The 17,592-nt window shown below is 38.0% G+C and overlaps 1 protein-coding gene across 4 annotated transcripts in view; it reads right to left on the bottom strand.

Annotated features, from left to right (window-relative positions):
• Positions 1-17,592, bottom strand: part of CCSER1 (coiled-coil serine rich protein 1) — a 664,709-nt gene that overhangs the window by 110,539 nt on the left and 536,578 nt on the right. Inside the window, exon 10 of one of the 4 annotated variants that reach the window (XM_068681710.1) lies at positions 10,166-10,211. The exons of the other annotated variants lie outside the window; for them this stretch is intronic. Within the exon in view, the coding sequence (XP_068537811.1) occupies positions 10,166-10,211 (46 nt within the window). The remainder of the gene's footprint in view (positions 1-10,165; positions 10,212-17,592) is intronic. 4 annotated transcript variants of the gene reach the window in all.

Raw genomic sequence — 17,592 nt, 5'->3', positions numbered from 1 at the left:
TAAGCCTAAAATGAAATATTACTTAATTCAAGAATCATTTATCATATTTATTTTTAGGTTAAAATATGCATCGATCTTAAGAAAAGTCAATCTCATTTTCAAAAATTGAAACTAATCTCTAACTTCTCAGAAAAAACAACCACCAAAAGCAGACAATAGTGGCAACTAAAGTGTCTTCAGCAGATTTACTGCATATGAATTTGCAAACACAAATTAAACTCGAAAGAAAAATACAGTTTCAGAGGACTGAGATTTTCCCTTCTTTTGGTCCCCACCAGTGTCGTGTTCCCCCCCTCCCCCAGTTACAGAATCAGAGAACCAGAAGCTGGAAGGTTCCTCTGGAGGCCATCTCGACTTGTCACTTTTCTACAGAAAAGTAGAATTTCATATAGAAATTATTTTAAAACACTTTGATAATAATAAATAATATTTTACAAATGTTTTGTAGAAACTTGACAGAATATCCAAAAATATGCAATTACAGCTATTTGAAGTAGTTCAAAGTATTTGAGGTAGTTCAAGAAGCTCAGAGAAGCACACTTTCTTTTTAAAATTTTGTAGTGCAAGTACAGCACAAGCACTTTATTAGCTTATTTCTTCTGTACTCTACTTTCCTTGATCAAGTCCATGAATGTAAAGCAGGAAAGGACAACTGATTATACGTGAATTTGGTGAATCTCAACCTGATAAACTATTTATTTCACAGAATCACAGACCATTTAGGTTGGAAGAGACCTCCAAGATTTTCCAACCTATGACCTAACATTAACAAATCCTCTACTAAACCATATCACTAAGCTCTACATCTAAACATCTTTGAAAGACTTCCAGGGATGGTGACTCAACCACTTCCCTGGGCAGCCCATTCCAATGCCTCACAACCCTTTCCGTAAAGAAGTTCTTCTTAATATCCAACCTAAACCTGCCCTGGTACAACTTCAGCCCATTCCCCACCCCCAGTACCCTTGGGTGGATCCCATCAGGCCCCATTGACTTGTGTATATCTAAGTGCTGTAGCAGGTTGCCAACCATTTCCTCGTGGATTATGAGGGCCACATTCTGCTTCCCATCCGCATCCACCAGCTCAGGAGGCTGGGTACCCAGATAACAACTAGTCTTGCTGATAAAGACTGAGGTAAAGAATGCATTAAGCTCCTCATCTTTTTCCTCATCTCTTGTCAGTAAGTTTCCTCCCACATTCAGTAAAGGATGGAGATTCTCCTTAGACTTCCTTTTTTTTTCTTTTCTTTATTTTTATAACAACATTTTTGTTATCTTTAACAGCAGTAGCCAGACTGATCTCCAGCTGAGCTTTGGCCTTTCTAATTTTGTCCCTTCACAGCCTCACAACATCCTTATAATCCTCCTGAGTGGCCTGCCCTCTTTTCAAAATGTCATAAACCCTCTTTTTCTTCCTGAGCTCTCGCCACAGCTCTTTGTTCAACCAGGTGTGTCTTCTTCCATGCTGGCTCATCTTTTGGGGATGGTCTGTTCCTGAGCCTTTAAGATTTCCTACTTGAAGAATGCCCAGACTTCCTGGACTCTTCTGTCCTTCAGGACTGCCTCCCAAGGGACTCTGCCAACCAGTGTCATGAACAGCTCAAAATCTGCCCTCTGGAAGTCAAAGATAGCAGTTTTACTGATCCCCCTCCTGACCTGGCCAAGAATAGAGAACTGTACCATTTTGTGGTCACTCTGCCCAAGACAGCTCCCGACTACCCAGTCCTTTTCTGTTTGTGAACAGCAGGTCTAGTGGGGCACCGCCACTGGTAGGCTCACTAACCAGCTGTGTCAGGAAGCTATCTTCCACATGACCCAAGAGCCTCCTAGACTGCTTCTTCTGAGACATATTGTATTTCCAGCAGATATCTGGGAAGTGGAAGTCCCCCACAAGAACAAGTGCTGGCAATTGCGTGACTTCTGCCAGCTGCTTGTAGAATACCTCATCCGTCTCCTCGTTCTGATTTGGTGGTCTATAACAAACCCCCTCCAGGATGCCTTGCTGGCCTTCCCTCTGATTCTAACCCATAGGGACTCAACCTTATCATTCCGAGCCTTGAGTTCTACTACATCAAAACACTGGGAGCCACGCTGCCACCCCTTCTGTGCTGCCCATCTCTTCTGAAGAGCCTATAGCTTTTCATTGTAGCACTCCAGTCATGGGAGTGGTCCCACCACATTTCACTGATGGCAACCAAGTCATAGCTTGCCTGTCACACAATGGTTTCCAGCTCCTCCAGTTTGTTGCTGCATGCATTAGTGTAGATGCACTTCAGTTGGGCCATCACCTTCTCCCTTGGCCCTGACATTGTTCCCCTGGCTCATTTCTAACAAGCCTCATTTCATCCTTGTCCCCCTTCTTACCTAGTTTAAAGCCCTCTCAATCAGTCCTGCCAGCTCCTGCGCCAGGATTGGTTTTCCCCTTAGAGATAGGTGGGACTCGTCTGCAGCTATCAAGCTAGGGGCCGAGTAAAGTGCCCTGTGGTCAAAACAAACAAACAAAAAATCTGTGTTGGCACCAGCCTCTGAGCCGTGTGTTTACCAGGTGAGCTTTCTGGATCTTCTCTGTACCCCTCCTTGCCACTGAAGGGATAGAGGAAAACATCTGTACTTCCGCTCCATCTACTAATCATCCCAGTCCCCTGAAGTCCCTTTTCATAGCCTTCAGGCTTCTCTCAGCAATTTCATCACTGCCAGCCTAGACTGTCAATAGAGGATAGTAATCAGAGGGACAAGCCAGGTTGGGAAGGTTTCAGGCAATGTCCCTGACCTGGGCCCCAGGGAGGCAGCTGACTTCACTACCGGTAGGGTCAGGCTGACATACAGGGCCCTCTGTTCTGCTGAGAAGGGAGTCGCCTACGAGTACCCTTCTTTCTTTCTCTGTGGAGGTAGTCTTGAGGCGTGGAGTTGATTTCCTCACCCTAGACAACCTCCTGGGGGGACTTTCAACCTCATCCTCACTCACCAGTCTTTCAAGCTCCAAGGCCTCAAACCTTTTGTGTAAGGGCAGCTGGGAAGGTGAGGCTGGTAGGGAGGGGGGTTTCCTGTGATGCTGAGCAGGGACGTGTTTCCATTCCTCCTCATCTCTTAGGTCCTCTCCATCTGTGTGACAGGGCAGGGGGTCCACCACTATTAGGAATTTCTTACCCTGGTGCCTTTCCTTCAGGCCTTGCAGGGAGTCGCTCCACCAGTCTATCTCCTGCTCACACTCCCTGGTAGCCCTCAGCCTCTCTACCTCCTCCTTGAGCTCTGCCACCAGGCTGACCAGGTCATCCACTTGCTCATACCTCACACACACGGTGTCTCTGCCACCCTCAGATGTCAGCAACAGGCTCGGGCACTCCCTGCATCCAGAGACCTGGACTGCCACATTTTTGAGCGGGCAGACAGTCTGGGTCACCACAGACTTTCTGGAAAGAGCTTTTTGCCTAGTGCAGACCATGGCTGGTTTTAGCTACAGGTAGACAGCCAGTAGATGAGCTATTCCCCTGAAGGGGAAGGGATGCTCAGCCCTGCCTTGGCACATTGCCGTACCATGTCCTGACTGATGCACTGTGATGCAGGCCACTTGCACTCCTTAGGGTCTGCCTTTGTACTGGAGGCAGGGAACGGACACCTCTGCTAGCTATGCCCATGCCTTGCTGGCCCCTTTCATGAGGGCTGCTGGGCCCTGGCAGCCCCCTTGGCTGCCTCGAGTGGCCTTGGTGCAGGAAAAACCCCTCACAGGCTGAGATCCCCCTGCTCTACTGCAGAATGCGTCTGCCCCAGAGCCAATCACTTCAGTGATTTCATATGTCCATGATGAAAGATTGCAGAGCAGCAAGTTTGCAGATGATGCAAAATTGGGAGGAGTGGCTGATACCCAAAAGGGCTGTGCTGCCATTCAGAGGGACCTTGACAGGCTGTAGCATTAGGTAGTGAGGAACCTCATGAAGTTCAGCAAAGGCAAATGAAGGATCCTGCACCAAGGCTGGAATAACCCCATACAGGTTGTGGGCTGACCTGCTGTAAAGCAGCCCTGTGGAGAAGGACCTGGGGGTCGTGGCAGACAGCAAGTTAACCACAAGTCAACAATGTGCCCTTGTGGCCAAAAAGGCCAATGGGACCCTGGGGTGTATTAGGAAGAGTGTTGACAGCAGGCTGAGGGATCTGATCCTGCCCCTCTACTCAGCACCGGTGAGGCATCACCTGAAGTACTGTGTCCAGTTCTGGCTCCCCAGTATAAGAGGAAAATGGAGCTCCTAGAGTGAGTCAGAGGAGGGCTATAAAGATCATTATTATATTGAAATTTTGAAAACTAATTTTTTCTAAATTCCTCAATTCTCCTAGGTACAAAAACACATGCCACTGTGTAATACCCATCTTTGGGAGTTCTGCACTAGTACAATCTGCACTAGTACAATCTAAATGCAATATATACATATATATATATTTTTTTTTTTGGAGAAATCCTACCTTCTTTTTAAGAATGGAATTAAGAAACAAAGACAATTAAAAAACACATGCTGATCTATAATATAAAAACTTTTTAATTTTTGTTCTCTATCTAAGCTCTATGTTCTTTCTTTTTTTTTTTTTCTTGTTTTGAATGGGTTCCAAATTTGCCTAAATGAATTCTCCAGTCCCTAATGTTTTAAAATAATCACTTTTTGAAAACTTTCACTATGCTAATGTTTGTTTCCATGGAAACAGAACTGAAAGCAGAAGCTGCCATTAAAAGAACTAGAATTCTCTCCCACAAATGAAAGACTTAAAAATAATAATATATTAATAAAACTATTGTCAGAATATATATTTTATAATTTTGAAAAATGGAGTCTAATTTTACATCCAGTAAAGTTACCAGGACTATAACTTCTGATTACAATAGAATAGGCCTAAATACCTAAGAATGTATTACTGAGTTAAAAAATCTGATCAAAAGCCTATTTTGTTAAATTGATAACTTCCTAATGAATTTTTAAATTAAATTTACCAGGTGACTGCCAGGTGAAACCATTTTTAGAAATATTGCAATGATGAATTATGATCTAAAAATATAAAACAATAGATACTAATTAATATTCCTATTTACGTAATTGATTTATATTACTCTTGATTCATTTTTAGAGAATGGGTTGAACGATTGAAAATCTTTTACAGTTATTCAGATAACTCCAGATATACAGTAAGTGAAACTGTGGACATCACCCTGGCATAAACCTAAACTTCTATAGGATTAAGAACCTACATATTTAATGGCAATTAAAGAGTTTGCATTTTTCCTAACAAAATTTGTTTTAAGTGCATGTTTCTGCATACCCTGTAAACATTTAGACATATCTTGCAATAAAACAAACATGTTAGAAAATCAGAAATTATCTCTTTTTTAGGCATTACTTTGACATATTACTTACAACTCTTGAATCCACATACTTTGATGCACTGTAAAAGAACTGTCTGCCAGTACTTTTCTATTTTCACTAGTAGATTAACTTAAGTTTCTGCAAGAAGATGTTTTAAATCTTATAATCTGAAAATTCTACATTTATCATTACCTACTTAGGTTGTTCTCTGTATTAGAAAACCACTCCCAAGAAAAAGGTTTCTTCCTCCACAATGCACTATGACACAAGTAAACAGTTATCTTCTCAGCGTCATATCTATCTTCCTCATTTTCTCCATCTGGCTGACCAAAGAAATCATCAACATCTTTGAAATATCTTGACAGTATGCAAGTATATCACTGAGATTGTTTTACAGCTTGGATTATCTGTTCTAAGAATTTAACTCTCTTATTTTCTATTCTACATATTTTCTGCTGTAATTTATACTTTAAAAATGCACCACAGGTGAATTTAAAACACTGAACTATTTATGTTTGCTCTAAGTAACTCGAGTTGTGAGATTAGAACATTAAAATGCTATTTATAAAGTAGCAAAGTATTTTTCTTCCTTTAGTTTTTATGTTAGTGCTTTCTAACAGGATACTCTGCTTTGTATGAAATCCCCTGCCTAAAGGTTAGTTTAATTGTGTAAGGTTTTGGCATTTTTTTATCATTAGATGGTATGAAATTCTTTGGATGTTATATGGCTGTTTCAAGTGTCTGATCCAATTTGTTCTGTCTGTAAAGTTGATTGTCAGGTACCACATAACAGTATTGATTTTTGTTGAGATTCTACTGTCTTTCAGCAACATCTATTACAGCAAGGTTCTCTCTATGACTGGATATTCCTTCTCACTGATTTCTTCTTCCAGGTAGTGCTAATCAAATGCTGGCAAATATTTGTCATTGCCCAAATTACATGTAAATTATAATACATTTTCTTAAGATGTGCTGCCATTGTTGCCTCTGTGACAACACACTGAAGAAAGGAAAAAGCTTCTGTGCACTGAGAGAATGAAGTGAGGAACTGAGAGAGAAAGATCCTATTAGACACCGAGGTCAGCACAGAGGGAAGGCAGGAGGTGCTCTGGGTACTGGAGCAGAAGTTCCTCTGTGGCCTGTGGAGAGGCATGGTGGAAAAGGCAGTGCGCCTGCAACCCATGGTATGCTACATCAGAGCAGATCTCTTTGCTGCAGCCTGTAGAAGACCCCATGGTGGAGCCGGTGGATGTGGCCTGGAGGAGGCCACAGTCCATGTAAAGCCCTCATGGCAGCAGACTTCAGGCCAGAGCTGCAGCATGTGGAGAGGAACCCCCTCAGGAGCAGCAGGCCTAATGGAGCTGCCACCCATGGAGGACCCATACCGGGGAAGTCCATTCCTGAAGGATGGATCCCATGGTATGGAACCATATTGGAACAATTCTTGAAGAGATGCTGCCTGAAGGACAGCATCCTGTTGGAGGGACCTAAAACTGGAGCAGTGGAAGAGAGTGAAGATGAAGAAGCAGCAGATGATGAATGCTATGGACTGATCTGAACCCCCATTCCCTGTTCTGCACTGGAGAAGGAAGTGGATTTTTTTAGTTTGCTTTTAGTTTCTCTCAGCACTAGTCTGTTGTTGGCAATAGGCAATAAATTATATTAATCTCCCTACACTGAATCTGTTTTGCCTGTGCATGATCTTCTGGCCTTATGCCAAACTTATCTAAACCTTTTGTCTCTTTATCTCAGCCCTTGAGCTATTTTTCTTTTTAATATATATTCTCCCCTTGTTTCTTTGAGGAAGGTGATTGAGAGAGCAGTGTGGTGGAGGTTAGTTAGCCATCAGTTTCAAACCACCACAGCCATGCAGTGATAGGACACAATATGAAACCTTTTCTCTTGTTGAACAATTATATCAGTCTTTTGCCCCAAAAGATAGAACTTCATTTTGTTTTAATATAGCATTTTATTTAGTCGTAATTGTATTTTGTAAATCTGTATTTTGCTTTCATGTCAGTGGTTCTCAAATGAACATTATACAATAATAGTATAGTTATCATTAGGATCCTCTGATGACATCTATATTCATTTTGGACTCCCCATTCACTTTATCCTCTGTCTTTTCATCTTATTTTGTTACTACATACAGACCTTCTGAGACAGTTTAGACTGTATTTATTCCTTATTATTCCTTTATTCCCACTTATGTTGGTGTCTCACAGTCTATAGTACTTGAAATGGCAAGGTTTTATCTTTTGTTAAGGAGTCTTAACTCCCACATTGGATTTTTTTAAGTTATCTATTTATTCTCTGTCTAAGAGCCAGAATGCTGAAATATCCCATCAGAAAAAGCATGTTTTTTGAGAATACTGTTTAAACAGCATCTTATTTTCAACCACTCATTACTTTGCCACATTTCGCCAGCAGCTTCTCTTGATTGCAGGCTACAAGAGGAACTGTCATAACACAGCACTACTGCAAATGATACTTGATGTCTTTGACATCTTCTGATACCCAGAAGTGCATGACTTCCCAGTGACTTGCAACATTACCACTGAGTGGTGTGTCATCTACCCTGTGTACATGGGAGATTATGTGGTTACAAGTCTCTGGCAATCTAAAACATCTTGGATCAAATTAATCTTGTTTATTCTATTGCAGAGGAATAATTGAAAGATCATTCATAACATCAATTAAAACAAAACAACAACAAAAACATAGCCTACTTTTAAATTTCTGCATGATAACACACTATTTTTTCAGTAGCATTGCTACTGAATGTGCTCTGGATTCTCAGACATTCTCATTTCCCATTTTTTTAAGTAGAACGGAGTAATGTTCAACATTTTGCAAAGACAAGAAAAAATTGCCACCAATGGCTTGAGGATGAGTTTTGCCAAAATATATTCAAAGTTCTGCATCATTATTGCCTTCTATTAAACATAAAAGCAGAAAATAGCTACCTGAAATAACATTTATTCTTCATTTATTCATGTGCTTCTTTTTCTTCTAATTGCTTCCCAGTCTACCTACTATCACGTTCGATATAAGCAGTTCTAAACTTACATCTTTCATCTCACCATTTAGGCGATGTTAGTTTTACCCTTATTTCATATATCGATCTTATTTCATAAGACTTTAATCACTCTTTCCTACCTATCTAACCATATATTTAACCCAAAGATTATCCATTACTCTTCATTTACTTTGTAGTTCTACATCTTTATTCCTATGTAAACCTTACGCTGACTTTGCCAGATAAAATACTTTCTGCCCTTCCCACATCTTCCCTTATGTTCAAGTCTCAGACACTTAATTGTGACGTTCCATCATTCAAGCTCAAACAGGGATAACATGCAAGGAAGTAAGCTGTCAGCTGTGATACAATACACACATTAGTATTTATAGCTAAGCATGTTGAAGCATGTTACCATGTAGGTGTGTTTCCAAAGTCTTCACCAATTTTGTTAGTCATGAAAAGCAGTAGTGAATTAGCCTAAATGAAGGTAAGCCAGACAGCAGTTTCCACCATACGTGGAAAGTAACCATAATAGGAGCACAATAATATTTAATGAACAGTATTTCACCTTGATATTTTTTTTCCCCTTAGATATATCCCATAAAATAGATCTTAGACATTTGCACAAAAGAATGGACAGTGATACACAGATCATATTTGCCATTACCTTTGCAAGACCCACACTTATAGACAGATATTGTATGTTTTTCTATGAATACACAAGAGCAGCATTGGTGAATTTATGCAAGCAACACATTTCAAGACTGCCAACAATGAAGCATCGTTCAAACTACACTGTATTTTATGAATAAACCTGTAATGTTATATTATGATGAATCTATTTGACATTCAGTGGTGTGATGCAGTGCATAATAATTATAATAATGCAGTGCATGGCTGTAGCTTATTATATGCACATGGAAGACACCAATGTCTTTAGGATGGACATTTAACTCAAGCTAGGAGCAGAGAGACAGAAATAGACTCAAGGAAAGTCCTAATCTCAAAGTCTGATGGTATTGTGAGCATCTACATGTTCAATATACACAGACACTATTAAGCCAGCAGAGAGATCATCTTGACTTAGCATGTAGATTTTCCTTTTAAGAAAAAAGATACAGACATTACATCTGTGATTTCTTGTGTTGCTTTTTTGGGGGGAACTAGGGGATTTTTTATTTTTATTTTTTTCAAAGAACTATTATCTATTGTCAATACTTATAATGGATTTAAGGAAATATTGAAGGAAATACCTCTAAAAAAGTCCCTGGCTTTGGGGACTGACTTGTTCTTCATATTAATTAGAAGAAAAGTCTTATAAGAAACAAAGCTGGTCTTAGTAACACCTGACTTACACCACGTTGCTTGATTTTCCATTTCTTATTTTTTTTGAGATCCAGATTTCTTTTGTATTTTTTTTACACAATTGAGAAATCAATTTGAAGAATGAAAAGAGATATCCTTTGGTTTTAACAATGCTACTAATTACAGACATAATCTGGGGATATTATTTATATTCCCCTCCAGACTTTGAGCCATTATGTTATTTTCTTCCTTTTTTACAACTCTATAATGCACATCACAGTCGCAATTAATGACGTGCTGGACAAAACAAAGAGAAAAAAATAAAAAGGGGGTGGTCAGTATAAGCTGTTAGCTACAAACACATTACAGGCAATATACAACACCAATGGTTGAATATTGACCTTAGGGCATTAACTCTATATCAGCATGCCATGCTACAGCACATGAACACATAGTCATCTTTACAACACAGAGCAGAATTTAAGAGACTCACATAATTGCCTGCGAGAAGGTACAGGAGCACTTCCAAATGCTGTGCCCTGTAAACAAAACACATTTTTTGGCTTTTTCTTTTCCTTTCTTTCATTTTTTTTATTTTTTATTTTTTGGAGCAAAGGATGTCAGTTTAACAGTGGTAGCAAATGAAAAAAAAATGACACACAAAGAAAATGAAGGCACCGAAACAAAATAGAGACTGTTTCGATAGAGGAGCTTGTTATTACTAAAGAACTGCAGTTCCTATTTTCAGACAAACATACATTATAGTGGAGAACGCTCTTTAGTAATCCACCCATCAGTGGCCACAATGTGCCAGTAAAAGAGAAAAAGAGAAAAAAGAGAGAAGGAGAAAGAGAGAGAAGGTAAGAAAAAAGTATCAGCATAAGACAGGCATGCTCACACTTGTCAGTAATTAATTTTGATGGAGAGGACAATATATGGAGTATATATTAGAATGGATTATTTTACAAAAATAAGAAGATTCAATTACACCAATGTCTTAGCTGATACTGTCACTGTTTGAATGTAAAATATGTTTCAAACAGGTAGGAGAGAGAGTGAAGTGCAGTTTGGTTCCTGTCACTTCCTCCTCATATTCTCTCTATAATTATGTAACAAGTACTCACTAGGCACGTTTGATGACAGTTGATAGGAAGCAGGTTTATTAAATCCCTGATCAATATTTGCAGTGTGCTCTTTCAGTAGAGAGATTTATCTTTTCTGTATCATGCCAGTAATTGCCACATAGCTCTGAAATACCAACTGTGCACATAAAGAAAATACAAATCAAAGGCCAAGCAAGTCATATTGGTTGGGATGTGTAGGTAAGCCTCTATCCCCTGTGATCCCCTACCCACCAAAACTCCATAAAACAAGCCCAGAAAAAAAAGTAGAGAAAGAGACTGTAAAAAGGACTAGGTAAAAAGAAACTAGTGTATAACAACTGTGGAGCAGCATTAAGATAAACAATGTTGTCTCATTCTGAACCTAGATCATAAGCCAAAGCTTTGCTTTGAGTTTGTGTCCAAGGTTTTGCTCATCTCCCAGTGTAAATGAACACTGATTTGGACTGAGTAGTTGAGGGTGAATAGTAACAGAAATATTTAGGTTGCACTTATTGCCTGAAAAAATAAAATTAAAAATAAATCAAACATACACTTTATGAAACTGGACTGGAGAGTGACTTCCTTTGAAATAATTTCACTTCCACCATCCTTTTGAATTCCAGGCTGAGAAGTGATTTACCAGGCATTTGGATAGTGCTAGGCATTTGTTTCTTAAGGTCACTTTATTTTTTAGGTCTTGTAAAATTGTTTTTTCCTTTACCTATGTGCATACATATGTGTATCTAGCAAGCCCCACAAAGAAACCATCTGTTTCTCTGTGTTCCATGTGTACCATGTTATTTAATAAAAACCAGAATCACAAGAATTATTCATCATTTAAGCTGCTGTGGCTGTGCTACTTAGACAACAGCTTGCAACACATGGGCCATATGCAATGCTGTGTAGCTCTGCAGAAGCCATTTATCTCACTACAACCTGAATATGTCACTCCATGACTAACTCCTTCCTTCAACTTTAGGAAGAGGTAACAGTCATCAAAACAAGGGGACAAGCTGGGGTCAACTCATGATAGTGAGGCAAAAGCACTCTAGCTTCCTTGTTTTTAGTGCTCCCCATAGTCTTTATGAAATGAAATACATGCTAAGATAACATAGATTCATCTAAGGCAAAGCAGAAGCTTTGAAGAATAGACTGTCTATTACTGTCTAATAATATATTTCTAATGACATAATACTCCTGAAAAGCAAAATGCCAATGATTTGAGTGCATTGCATTTTCATATTTCTGATTTCCAGAGTAAATAGCTCTGCAGACGGAAAGACCAGGACGAAAAGGCCCAGACCAGAGCTTATCTTTTTCCCCATTTCCTCCTTCAGAAATAAATGTTGTCCTTCAGTACAATCCAGCACAATAAGGCGCATTTTTGAACCCAAGACAAGTTAAAGACATTCTGCATGGCAAATCCAAACTCTGCTGGCACTCTTACTCGTTCAACAGTTTTAAACAGATATAGCTTCATTTTCCATCCTCTCTGTTCTCTGTGCATTAATGCTTTTTTGCATTAATGCAATGATTCCTAGAAATGCAGAACCTTAAGTAGCAACAAGATAAGGTTATTAATAGTGTAGAGGCATTGCAGATGAGTTACCTTGTTACTAATTCAACGATTTATAAAAATTGGTACACTCATTTAATGTTTCTAAGTAGCTGACCTTTCCCTATCTTTTTGCTGTCTAAATTTAATTAAGAGATCACTTACAGAATAAACTTCTCAAAGTACAGTTCTTAGTTTACTGCAAAATTTGAATTTGGATTCTGTTTGGGATCATCTTTTAATACTGTTACACACTTGAATAGGAGGACAGTGATGTGTGTTAAGCTTTTCCATGCATTCTAAATATATATACTTCAATTACATTTAAAATCCTTTTAAGTTATTTTAAAGTGTACACGAAACATAACTGGCATTTTCTAAACCTTTATTATGGAAATGCACAGAACAGAGGTGTAGGTTCTAAGAGGTGTAGTTTCACAGGATCACTGTGCAAACATTTTATTTTATTTGTTTTGGTTGAAATCTCCCTATAACAGCTCAAGGTCATTTAATTTTTAAATGTTAAAATCCCACCATTCTATATTATCACCAATGAGAAGAAGAGAAATAATTTTCACTTTATCAATTTTACTGTATTTTCAACTGTTTCTAACCAATTAGTTCTGAAGACCTTTTTCACTTAACAAATATAAAATAAATCTGTCTCTGCTGATTCACTTCACAGAATCGCAGAATAGGTTAGAAGGGACTTCTGGAGGTCATCTAGTCCAACCCCACTACTCAAGCAGGTTGTCCAGGAGCATGACCAGGTGACTTTTGAAGATCTCCAAGGAGGAAGTCTCCCCCATCCCTCTGAGCAACCCGTGCTAGTGCTTCACCACCCACACAGTTAATTTTTCCAGGTGTTCAGATAGAACCCATTGTGTTCCAGTTTGTGCCCACTGTGCCTCCTGTCCTGTTTTTTTTTTTTTTTTTTTTTAACATGGAATTAGTTTAAAAAATGTATTCTTGATATTGCTAAGTACATTATGTTTTCAACAATACTGAAATAGTTTAATGAGTACAGAAAGCTACACTTCCTCGTCAGCGATTTAATGTGCCAGTGTAGTGAAAATGAAAACTAAGCTTGTGATCAAAGAGTTCCTGGAGAGAGGGTTTAAATATAAATAGCCCTTACATTTCACCTTTGAAAATGCAGGTGAGGAAAATACAGTCATCAATATCTGAAAAGTTAGAGCTCTGCAGCCAAGAAAGAATTAGTCAAGATTCGGAAGCCACTACAAGTGAATCTCTCAGGGTGCCTCATTTACAACACCTGGTCTCTTCAGTGGAACAATGAGGGAAATACACTTTTAAGGACTTCTTTGCACATCACCACAGAAGAATGAGAAAATACACCTACTCGGGATTTGGTTCCTGCCTCCTTCTTACATCTTATGCTTTATGGCAAAAGAAAAGACAAGGAAAGGTGAGGAAAGGAAATTGTGAGTAAAGGAAATGTGAGAAAAGGTGAGGAAAAATAAGGGAGAGGAGGGGAGGAGAAAGGAAGGGAAGGGGAAACAGAAAGGGAAGGCAAGGCAGTTTCTCACTGGTCTAGCCTGTTTGTAATAAATAATAAATTATATTAATCTCCCTATGCTGAGTCTGTTTTGCTTGTGATTATAATTGTTCAGTAATCTCCCTGTCCTTATCTCAACCCCTGAGTCCTTTCCATCCTATCTTCTCCCCCGTCTCCTTTGAGGAGGAGAGTGAGTGAGCAGTTGTGGTGGAGTTCAGCTTCCCAGCTGTGTAAAACTGACACACAGGACATGGTAATTCAGCAATTTTGCCTTTCAGATTTTTACATTTTTGATGGAAAAACTTTCTCTTTGTCAGGTGTCCTATTTTTGTGTAAGCTGATTCAATGTAACTACATTTATTAGGATTGTTCTGCCCAGTTTTCTACCTGAATTTCCATAATTAATATACTGCCTTTCAATTTTCACTCTGTCTCTCATTTAAACAAATTCTAAAATAAAATTTTAAGTGCTGACACCACTTCTACTCAGAGCTCATCCCCACTGTATAGACAAAATAAGACTTCAGGCTCCTTTTGACAAGTCAAAGAAATGAACAGTTGAATACACAGAGGTCTGGAGTTTGATACTTTTGGAAGAGTAATCAACTGCATAAATGTACATGAAAAATGGCACTCAAAGAAGTCATATTAAAGAGGAAGGCTGAGGTGTTAAAGCAAAACACACGAAGAAGAATTCTTATTCTTTTTAGAAAGAAAAGATTAGAAAATGCTAAATAAATAGTTTTCACGTGCAATTGTTTATATCTTAATGTCTTTGATAGCATTATCCAACTTCAATAACAGCCAACATTCAGTCTTTACAATCCTTCTGATGAAAATCTGCTTATCATTTGTGTCTTTTCCATTTATTAGATTTCAGATTGTAATGTGTGTTGACTCAAAAAAAGAAACTATAAAAATATTTTGGTTCTACAGTGGGCTGAAATACAACATGGCCTTCACACAACTCCAAAATATTTACTGCTATGTGTAATTAAAGGTAACAGCAAATAATTTATTTTATTATTATTATTTTTTAGTGAAAGCTATGCCAGGCATGAAAAAAATTACTAAAAGAAAAAGCCTCAAGAGTGAATGCTGCTCCGTAGTCTATAGATATAGTAATATAAATATCTTTCTCCTCCAAACATTTTTCAATCTTAAATTATAGCTCATTAAGGAAGACATATTTCCATCTTAAAGTTATCAGTAAATATTTTACTAGCAGTCTCTTGGCACATTTTCAACTCTGAATCAACATGTACATGCACTTGTCAGCAATCTGCTTCCACATGTAAGTGAAAGATCCTAAAATATACTTTAACACCACAGTTTGGATTGCAATCTCATAAGGCCAAACTAAGCATGCTACATTAGATCTAGTTACAACACTCAGACTAGGTAGTAACAGTCTTTCTGTGTACCTACCGTCCCTTATGTGATTGCAATACAATAATTTTTTTTCAAATAAATAATCCAACTAATGCTACAGGACAGTTAGCTGTATTTGGATACTTTACTGCAACTACCTCACTAGCAACAACAACAATCTGCTCTGATTGCTTAGGTAGAAATTTCCAATGGATAATTTGTGAATTCCTGCATACTTCTACATCTGCTGAAATACTGTTCTGATTTAAAAAACACACATTTGTAAATGTAATAATAATAAAAATAAGTAGAAAAATAGTAATTCATTTGCCCACATCTCATTCACATCAGTGATATTATGTTACATTAATTTTTTATTCACAGCATGACCTGATGTGTCTGATTCTTTATCCTCTCAGGGACTTAAGAAAACTTGAATTTAGCTATCCCTGCCTCCACACTTGCCCAAGTTGTTTTAAAGCCTTCCTGCTTTGCACATTTAAGGCTTTCATGAGCTTGATCTTAGAGGCCTCTTAGGCATTATTGCCTACAATATCTTTCATTTATAGCAAATTACCTGTACTAACTGCAATAAAAGTATTTCTATTAGGGGGCTATGTGCTAGAAATTCAGGCTGAAACTGTTGGACAGTCTCAGTAGTTAGACAACTTCCACTACTTCTTTTGTTCTCATCAACCTCCTGTTCTTGCCAAAAGTCACCCTGCGGCTGACAGTCTTATCTGAGCTGATACAAGGTATATAGGTCCTCTTACCTGCAGTGATTTTTTTATGAATGGTCACTCTGTCTATTTGTACGTGTTTTATAAGTATGTTATCCAGTTCTGAATAGCAATGTTCAGTCGTTGTTTGCACATAATAGATCCCATTAAAAAAAAAAAACAAACAAACAAAAAAACAAAACAAAACAAAACAAAACAAACAAACAAAAAAAAAAACAACAAAGAAAAGAGTCCATTGCATTATATACCAAGTCAGTTTGGCATATATTTTAAGGACAGTTCGAAACCTACTACGTGGTATATTGTTACATACTTAAAAAATAATAATAATTAAAAAGTCACAGATAAACAAACAAACAAAAAGAACCATAGAAGTTTATTTAAGGTCTGAAAAATACTTTCTGCTATTACATTTAGTTAAGTACTGAAGGTGGCTTAAAGAGTAATGGGTACCTCACCACCTCTCAGAGTGTGTTAACTTTGCAAGTTGGGTGGATATTTCTGATCTGAACCATTTGGCTCAACCCCTTTGGGTGAAGCCAATACGGTTCAACCATACACATAATGATTCTGAGTTATGGCTACGCATTGTTTTTTACCCCTAGGTCTACTTCCTGCTTTAAGGATAAGAAAACTTCATTTGATTCAAAAGGACACAAAAAGGCAAATGATTCTGTTTGTGTAGTTCTTTTTCCTTTCCATTTTTAGCTGCTGTTTCTTCTGTCTACACAACTCTGTGTTCAGAATATACACATAACGTTTCAAAAGATGCATATGTAGTTGTACGCACATCCTATCAATTGAGTATCACAGAATAAGTATTCATTGTGTTTGAAGGAGACCTAAGCTGATCACCTAGTTCCCCCTCATGCTCAAAGCCAGGTCAGCAACAAATTCTAACTTAATCCACCCTTAAATTAAAAATTCAATATTGAAAAAGAGACCATTGGATGATTATATCTAGATCAGAATATAATGCTGCAGTAAATGCTTGTACAAAATGAAACCGAATCACCAGGGAATCACATTCCAATTTTAATTTAGAGTCAGAACATAAAGCCAGAACATGCATTTATGGCCACCTTTGCACTAGAGCTCATTTATCTCAAAACTAAAACAAAACCAAAAATAAACAAACAAACAAAAACAAAAACAATCCAGTTCTTTCTTAAAAAATATTAATGGTTAAAAAGAAATATATGTCAATGAACAATGAAAGTGTGAAACTCATACTTTTCTCTCTACTGCAAACTGCAAATTTATTCACATAGATAGAAAGTGCAGACCTGTAACATTTGCTTTGCCGTATTAAATAAATACTCCTACAATTCTGTAAGGCATTTTCTGTAGTAGTGCCCATCTGAAATATTCATATAATGATGAATATGAAGTTTTAATATTTTTGTACAAATCACCATAAAGGTAATTACCACTGTATGTTTTGATGTGATTACATTATAGTTCTGACCAAAAGCCACTGGAAATCTTTCACATCCTAAAGTTCTTTCTCCTTAGGAAATTCAAATACATTACGGAGTCTCTTTATATTACTTGCCCCACGAAGTCAGCCACAAGGAAATTTGTTTGAGAAAGATTTCACTGCTGAGGTCTATGTTAATTTCTATCACTTTC

Source organism: Anas acuta, chromosome 4, assembly GCF_963932015.1.
Source record: "Anas acuta chromosome 4, bAnaAcu1.1, whole genome shotgun sequence".
In the NCBI taxonomy this organism is placed as follows: domain Eukaryota; kingdom Metazoa; phylum Chordata; class Aves; order Anseriformes; family Anatidae; genus Anas; species Anas acuta.
The sequence above is the reverse complement of the archived record's forward strand: the minus strand, read 5'-3'. Positions and strand labels throughout refer to the sequence as shown.